Raw genomic sequence first — 9,222 nt, 5'->3', positions numbered from 1 at the left:
ACTATGAATGCAACACCATTCCTCTTCAATTTGTCATTCCTGGCATAGTAAACAATGTGGTTGTCAGATTAAAAATGGCCAATACCAGTCCAATTCAGCTCACTAATGCCTAAGATATCGATGTTTATGTGTTCCATTTCATTTTTGACAACTTCCAATTTTCCCAGATTCATGCTTCGTACAATCCATGTTCCGATTTTCAATGGATGTTTGCAGCTGTTTCTCTTCATTTTGAGTTGTGCACCATCAGCAAATGCAGGTCCCGTGGGCTTTTCTCCCCCAGGCTTTATTCCATTCACACCATCACGGTCAACTCTACTTTGAGGAGGCAGCTCTTCCCCAGTCGCATTTTGAGTGCCTTCTAACCTGAGGGGCTCATTTTCCGGCACTATAGCTCACAGTGTTTTTCTGCTATTTATAAGGTTTTCAGTGACTGAATATTCGGAAGTAGTTCATCACTCTTTCTTCCTAGTCTCTTTGTCTGGAAGCTCATCTGAAACCTGAAATACCGGTGGCATAGCTTTCAGAATCATAGCAACTCACAAGTCACCACAGTACAACAAACTGACAGACGAGTGGTGGCCATTTGGTTTTATATATAGCCCTCAGGAATACTGAAATATTCAAAATATTTGAATTGAAACAGATTCAAAACTGGTTAATAGCCTATTAATGACAAACTGTTGTCCTATAATATCCTATAGGACAACAAATGGCATGTTTGGTGTTATCTTTTCAATAGGCTAGAAAGCAACAACATACCTATCAGGCAAAATACATTTGCAGCTATGGCAAGAATCTGCTAGTTTTCTACATGTTAATCTTAGTTACAAAAGAGTCTGGCAATAAAAAAGCCCTCAAAGATGTAATACCCCTGTAGAATCATATAGTGCCCAGAAAGCCTAATGAACAGTGCTCAGGTCTCCACTAATAGGACATCCCATCATATCTTTTGCCCATCTGTAGGTCTTGCATGATTTTCCCAGCATGAATATTTGTATACACACACACACACACACATATAGGAAAAGACAGAACTCCAACAGTGGATATCTCAGAGTGTGGAATTATATGTGAATTTTATAATTTCATTTTATTTTTCCTCTTTCACAAAATTTTCTAAATTATTTTACAATAAATAAATTGTGGTTTATCCAGTAATGTGATACTCTATGGCAGTTGAAATGAATAAACCAAATCTACTTGTATAAGTCTAACAAAATCCTGATGATATTAACTGAAACGACAAAGGCAAGTTTCAAAAGAATACCCAAAATGTGATACCATTTATGGGAATGTTTTAAACACTGAAAACAACAGTATGCATCATTATGTAAATATATATATAGTAAAGCTATGAAAGCATTCACGGAACTATTAAGCGCCAACTTGAAGTTCATGATTATCTCTGGAGAATGAAGAAAGAGAGTGAGGTAGTGGGAACTTTAATCCTATCTAAAACATTTCATTTCTTTATTTAAAGAATTCAGAAGACAAGATGTCAAAATGTGACTATTTATTAAATCTGGGCATGGATGTTTGCTATACTTTTTGTCTATTTTTCTGAGTGTTTGAAATATAATTTAAACTCTAAGAAATAAAAGATGTTCTAAAATAATTAACCTTTTATGCCATGCCCGGCACTGTGCTAGCAGCCCTGTGGTTCCCAAATGAAAGGTGGGCCTGACCCAAGCCATGGTATTTTCAATAACCTTATATGCATGCAAACGCTAGACAGTGAATAAGGAAGACTGTAGAAGAATTGATGCTTCTGAGTTATGATGTTGGAGGAGAATAGTGAAAGTGCCATGGGCTGCCAAAAGAACCAACAGATCTGTGCTAGAAGTGTAGCCAGAGTGCTCCTTGGAGGCCAGGATGGCCAAACTTCATCTCTCATACTTCAGACATATTGTCAGGAGGGACCAGTCACTGGAGAAGGTTATCATTTTTGGTAAGGTGGAGGGTCAGAGAAAAAAAGGAAGACCCCTAATGAGATGGATTGGCAAGTGGCAGCATTAATGGGCTCAAGTGTGGCAACAATTGTGAAGTTGGTCCAGGATTGGGCAGTGTTTTGTTCTGCTGTGCATAAGGTCACTATGAGTTGGTACCAACTCAAGGCACCTAACAACAACAATATAGTCACTGCCCTCAAGAGCATTATAGTTGGTTGGGAAAATAGAATTCAATTAACATAAAATGATTGGTGAACATGCCAACACTCATTGCCACAGCAGAGTCATCTGTCAAGTCAGAGAAAGAAGCAGCAGGCTAACTGAGGGGTTGGGTTTGAGCTAGATCTTGAAGGATGAGTTGATTTGAGTAGGAAGAGCCTGGGTGGAAGCGTGATCCCCTGGGCAGTTCCTGAGTGTGAGATTGAAGGTCCTGCTTGAGGAGTGATGGACATAAAAGACAGTAGGAATGATGGCCTCTGTTTTCTATTTCCCCAGGTCCCAGTGCAGTGGCCTTTATTTCATATGATTCTCTTGGGGAGATCATAAATGCGACATTTTTCAGAGAGAGGAATGAGAGTGATCCAGTCTACCTGAACTCCCGGGTAGTGAGTGTTGCTGTTGGACCCAAACGGAACATTTCTCTCTCCAAGCCTGTCACTCTGATTTTTCAGCACACAGAGGTGGGTCAGAGTTGTAGTCTGGGTTTGCTTATGTTTCATGGAGGTAGACTGAAAAGGAGCCTGTATATACTCCAAGCTGTGCTTCTACATCTATACTGCACAGTATGTTGTTGTTGTTGTTGTTAAGTGCCATCGAGTCGGTTCCGACTCATAATGACCCTGCATAGGGTTTCCAAGGAGCAGCTGGTGAATTTGAACCACTGACCTTGAGGTCCTGTTCATTAACCCACACCAGGACTCCACACTGCCCAATATGGTAACCACAAATCCAAACATAACGATTGAGCATTTGAATGTGGCTAGTCCAAATTGAGATGTGCTCTAAGAGTGAAATACAAACTGCATTTCAAAAATTTACGTGAAAAAAGAAGAGTGGAAAACATCTCATTAATAAATTTTTATATCAATTATACTTTTAAACTATTTTGTATATTGCGAATTAAATCAGATTCAATATGAAAATCAATTTCACCAGCTTTTCCTTTTGCTTTTTCAATGTGACTAGTGAACATTTTTCAATTACATAAGTGGTTCTCATGATATTTCTATTGGACAGCACTGTTCTAGTGCATAAAATTATTTTAGTTACAGGTACTTTATAAATATGTGTAATTTGAATTGAGATTAACACCCATTCTCACACAGAAGCTTGATATTAATTATAAGAAATGGTTGGTGACCAACCATTTTAAGAAGTAGCATATGATCAAGAGCCAGTGGTACTGAAGGAAGAGGTTCACTGAAGGCACTGGCAAAGAACAAAGCTCCAGAATTAATGAAATACAAATTGGCATCTTTCAACAAACTGATACAGCACTGGAGGCACTCACTCATCTATGCCGACATGTTTAAAAGACAGCTACCTGGCTTACTGATTGGAAGACATCCATAGTTATGTCTATTTGGAAGAGCAGTGACCAAGCAGAATGCAGAAATAATCAGACAGCATGATTAATATCACATGCAAGTAAGATTTTGGTAAGCATAATTCAAAAAATGGCTGCAACAGTACATTGGCAGGGAACTACCAGAGGTTCAAGCCAGATTCAGATGAGCAAGCTGATTAATAAAGAACCTATACATACACCAAGGCATTCATTCAGAACAAGGGAACACTGAATGGTTTGAAATCAGGAAAGGTATGTACCAGAGTTGTATTCTTTTACCATACTTATTTAGTCTGTATGCTGAGCAAACAATCTGAGAAGTTGTATTATATGAAGAAAAACATGGCATCAGGATTGGAGGATGATTCATTAATAACCTGAGATGTGCAAATGATGCAACCTTTCTTGCTGAAAGCAAAGAGGACTTAAAATATTTACTGATGAAGGACAAAGACCACAGCCTTCAGTATGAGCTGCACCTCATTGTAAAGAAAACAAAAATCCTCACCAATGGAACAATAAATAGCTTCGTGATAAATGGATAAAAGATTGAATTTGTCAAAAACTTCATTTTGCTTGGATCTACCATCAACACTCATGAAAATAGTGTCAAGAAATCAAAGGATGTGTTGTGTTAGGCAAATCAACTGCACAAGACCTCTTTAAAGTGTTCAAGAGGCATGATGTCAGTTTGAGAACTAAAGTGCCTGACTGAAGCCATGGCATTTTCAATAACCTCACATGCATGTGAAAGTCAGACAATGAATAGGAAAGACTGTAGAAGAATTGGTGCATTTGAGTTATGGTGTTGGAAGAGAATTTTTAAAGTATCATGGACTGCCAGAAAAACAAACAAATCTGTGTTGGAAGAAGTACAACCAAAATGCTCCTTAGAGGCCAGACTGGCATAACTTTATCTCTCATACTTGAACCATATTTTCAGGAGGGACCAGTCCCTGGAAAAGGACAACATGTTTGGTAAAGTGGAGGGTCAGAGAAAAAGAGGAAGAACCCCAACGAGATGGATTGGCCAACTGGCAGTAGCAATGGGCTAAAGCATAATGACGATGATGAGACTGACACAGGACTAGGCAATATTTCATTCTGTTGTACATAGGGTCACTATGAGTCGGAACCAACTCAACAGCACCTAACTTATCCACCAAAAAACTGTTATTTCCTCAATTGCCTTTTTCCATTCTTCCCCTGCCCAAACTCTTAAAACAGGAGTGTTAACAGCCAGACACATTTTGTTGTTGTTAGGTGCCATTGAGTCGGTTCCAACTCATAGCGACCCTATGCACAACAGAACGAAACACTGCCCAATCCTGGGTCAACCTCACAATTGTTGCCACGCTTGAGCCCATTGATGCTGCCAGACACATACATAATAGAATTTGTTTGCTCCTTTTCCTTTCAGCTCTGTTAAGAAGAGTTAAGTGGGGAAATGTGGGTTTTTCTCTCTCTAGTGCATAAAGTCTAGGCATAGAATGTTTATGTATGTCATGAAACACACTGGCTGGTAAGAAGTCTGGGATTGAAACAGTGGATTATCAAAGGAAACATGACCCCCAAACAAAAGAGCATCCAGCCATCTCCTTGACCCCATGAAACGATGCTCCAGAAGTTCTGGGAGCAAGGATACTTGACAGAAAATTAATTTAATTCTCTCTTCTCATGACCTGTCTTCTTTACACCACCCCTTTCCTCATATCAAAGAATATTCTGTGAAGGACAAAACTGATGTGAAGAGACTAAGGAAATTTGGTTGGTTGAGTCTTTGGGGGAGAAGATCCTAAGAACAATAAAATCTCCTAAAATGATGGCTTCCCAGAAAATCTTAGCCTTATTATAAGTTATGCAGAATCCAGTAGAGTGCAGATCCAGCAGCAGGGGTCTTGTCAGCCATCTTATTCCCTTAAAATCAGAATCATCTGAGCCACCCCTAATCTATGTGTGTCCAATATGGCACCCAGGGATAATTGTTCCTCCTAATAAGATGATAAACCCATTCTATTTTCAGAAGAATCGCAATAGCAAGACAACTTTCTGTGTCTACTGGAAAAGCTCTGAGGAGGGCAACCACTGGTCCACAGATGGCTGTGATCTGATACACGTGAACAAGAGCCACACTATATGCAACTCCACCCACCTGTCCAGCTTTGCTGTTCTTGTGGCCTTCACGAACCAGGTATGGTGTAAATGTTTAATTCCTGCAGCAGATACTTTGTGAGTACTTATAAGGTAGCAATAAGAGCTATGAAGGAAATGAAAAGGAGAAAGTGAATGACTGGGAAATATATGTGACTTAACAGCTAAATATTTTAGCTGAAATCTGAATATTAAAAGAAAAAATCAGTACTCAAAACCATAATGAGGACCCATACCCCATTGCCATTGAGTTAAATCCTCTAAGACTGAGTAGAACTATCTCCATAAGGTTTTCAGGGCTGTAAAGTCAGACTGCCACATCTCTCTCACACAGAGCATCTGATAGGATCGAATGGCTGTTCTTTCAATGAGCAGCTGACCACTATAACCACTGTGCTACAAGGGCTTTATCATACCCACTAGAAAATCTATAATCAAAAACCCATAAATTACAAGTATTGATGAAGATATGAAAACAATAGAACTCCGTCCATGGGAATGTAAAATGGTGCAGCCACTGTGGAAATCAGTTTGGTAGTTCCTCAAAAAGTCAAATACAGAATTCCCACATGACTCAGCAATTCCACTCCAAGGTGCATACCCCAAAGAATTGAGAATAGATACGTAAACAAATGCTTGTTCACAAATGTTCAGAGCTACACTACTTACAAGAGCCAAAAGGTGAAAATAGCCCAAATGTCCAACAGATGAATAGATATAAAATTCTGATACATGCTACAACATGGATGAATCTTAAAAACCTTATGCTGTGTGAGAGAGGTCAGACAAAGAAGGTGACATCTTGTATGATACCATTTATATAAAATATCCAGAATAAGTAAATCCATAGAGACACAAAGCAGATTAGTGGTTGCCAGTAGCGTAGTGGTTACGAATCGGGCTGCGAACCTTAAGGTCAGCGGTTCGAAACTACCAGCCGCTCCGCGGGAGAAAGATGAGGCTTTCTACTCCCGTAAAGATTTACACCCTCGGAAACCCTGTACAGGGTCGCTATGGGTCGGACCCGACTCGATGGCACTTAACAACAACAACAAAGTGTCTTGGGGGGAGGAGCTGGAGAGTGACTGTTAATAGACACAGGGTTTCCTTTTCGGGAGATGAAAATGTTTGCAACAAGATAGAGATGATAATTGTACAACATCGTCAAGGCACTAAATACCACTGTATTTTCACTTCAAAATAGGGAATTTTATAACATGTGAAGTTTACCTCAGTTGAAAGAAAAGAAAATGTCAGTAGAAGGTCTTAAAGAAGTGCATCCCAAAAAAGAAGAACCATACATGTAAATCCCTGAGGAGAAAACAAATTTGGAGTGGTCCAAAAGAAGTGTGGCCAGAGCCAAGCAACTGAAGGATGCCTTAGTCATCTTTTGTTGTTGTTAAATGTCATTGAGTGGGTTCCGACTCACAGACACCCTGTATTGAGTTCCCAAGGAATAGCTGGTGGGTTTGAACCACCAACTTTACAGTTCAAACCGACCTTGTGGTCCAGTGCTTATCCTACATTGCCACACCAGGACTCCATTAAACCAGCATTAAGATATAATAGAAATCGTGCTGGTGTCATAGAAATACCATAAGTGGATGGCTTCTAACAAACAGAAATGTATTGTCTCAGTGCTTAGGAGGCTAGAAGTCTGAATTTAGGGCATTGGCTCTTGTGGAAGACATCTGTCTTTGTGGGCTGAGGGAAAGACCTTGTCTCTTTTCAGCTTCTGCCTCTTGAATCCTTGGAGATCTCATGTGATGGCATCTATCTTCCCTCAACTGCACTTATTTGCTTCATCTGTTCCTTTATGCCTCAAAAGAGATTGACTTAAGACACACACCCTGTGTTAGTACTGCCTCATTAGAAAGAAAGATAGCCGATTCCCAAATGGGATCATAATTTAGCCACTATAGAATCCTGGCGTGGCACTGTAGGATATGCACTGGACTGCAAGGTAGGTTTGAACTGCAAAGTCAGTGGTTCATACTCACCAGCCACTCCTCAGAAACCCTAGATGATTCTGTGAGTCAGAACTGATTCGAGGCACTTAACAACAATTACAAATAACAACAATTAGATTAGGATTTACAACATGTATTTGGGAGAGACACAATTCAACCCATAACAACAGGGAAGAATTGACTGAGGATATGGGCTCAGTGATGGCACACCAGACATGGACAATTTCCCCAGAACAGCACATAGTGGAAATGTCTGACTTCTCCTATTACATAGGGCACTGGTGGCACTAAAATGGGGTTAACAACACAAAGTACTTTATTCATACATTAATCCATTTATGGAACTCATCTGCTAATTGGACATAGCCTTGGTTCATTCATTTTTCTTTGTCATATAATATTCCCTTTCATGACTCTACCACAATTTATTTATGCAGTCTATGGGTAATACATATGTGGGTTGTTGCCAGTTGGGTGCTGTGGTGTAGTGAATTGTTTGATATGTCCCTTCTAGCCTTAGTCTTTGTAATGTCCACCAAACTATTCTTTTCCTGATGGGTCTAAATAAGAGAAGGTGGGAGAAGGCACTGATAGGATGGCATGATTCAGCTGTGGATGTTAACAGAGTTCACTGTAATTGTAAAAACTTGAAACTTCAGCAGGGTTATAAAATGAGCCACCTTAGAAGCAGTAAAGGGAAATCTTACTAACACCAAAGAAAATCCAGGAGTAGAGTGCATCCTTTGACTCCCAAGACCTCTACATATTTAACTTCCTCAACCATGGACAGAAAGTTGCGACACCAGAGGAGCTGCAGAGAAGCAGTAGCCAAAGACTCAGAAGTCAGACCACAAGACAGAGTGGTGAGATTCCCAGTCCACAGAGCAAGTAAAAGTGAGTGATTTGGGGCAGGAGGCTTGTTTATAGAGTGGGTTTCCTCCAGGTTCTTAAATGGGAGAGCTAGGCTTGCTGGCGCACAGAGCTAGAGCCAAGTGCCTTCAGGCTGAGTTTATGGCGGAATGGTGTGTCCTGTGGACATTTATCAGCAGCCCCAAAATTGCTTTGCAACATTGCCCAGGCAGAGAAAGGCCTGCCTGTGCGCACAGCTGAGGAGAGACTGTCCTGACTGAAAGAACTGTGCCCTGAGCATTTCTCACTCTGAATTGTAACCTGTCAATTTCCCTAATAAACCCCATAATTGTGAGTGTGTATGGTGTCTGAGGATCACACCAGGCCATCTTGCCTGAAGATATAGCCTTCTTACTGAGAGGACAAACAAGATGGTAGACGTGCAGTAAGGAGCTCCGTCAGCAATAACACAGAATACAGGACCAAGCAGGCTCAGGGGATGGTGCCAGAATTCGGAACAACATATAAAGGAATATTTAGAAGCTTGGAAGGCTTAAAGCTAGGGGCATTTGTAGCAGAAGCAAGAAATCCATGGCTTTCTAATTCAAGATGCTCAGGTGCTCCCAGAGCTGCCATCTTGGGAGAGACCAAGCAGAGGAAGGATCAGAACAGCTACGAATGCCTGTCAGAACCATGGAGATACAGTGTGGACATTCTTTTTTTTTTTTTTTTT

General features: G+C 40.4%; 1 protein-coding gene across 1 annotated transcript in view; it reads left to right on the top strand.

Moving 5' to 3' along the window:
• EMR3 (egf-like module containing, mucin-like, hormone receptor-like 3) overlaps window positions 1-9,222 on the top strand; it is a 71,514-nt gene that overhangs the window by 40,623 nt on the left and 21,669 nt on the right. The window contains exons 7-8 of the mRNA XM_006874324.1: window positions 2,448-2,632; window positions 5,543-5,710. Coding sequence (XP_006874386.1) covers window positions 2,448-2,632; window positions 5,543-5,710 — 353 coding nt within the window. The remainder of the gene's footprint in view (window positions 1-2,447; window positions 2,633-5,542; window positions 5,711-9,222) is intronic.

This window comes from Chrysochloris asiatica, unplaced genomic scaffold (assembly GCF_000296735.1).
Source record: "Chrysochloris asiatica unplaced genomic scaffold, ChrAsi1.0 scaffold00268, whole genome shotgun sequence".
NCBI classification, from domain to species: Eukaryota; Metazoa; Chordata; class Mammalia; order Afrosoricida; family Chrysochloridae; genus Chrysochloris; species Chrysochloris asiatica.
The sequence above is the reverse complement of the archived record's forward strand: the minus strand, read 5'-3'. Positions and strand labels throughout refer to the sequence as shown.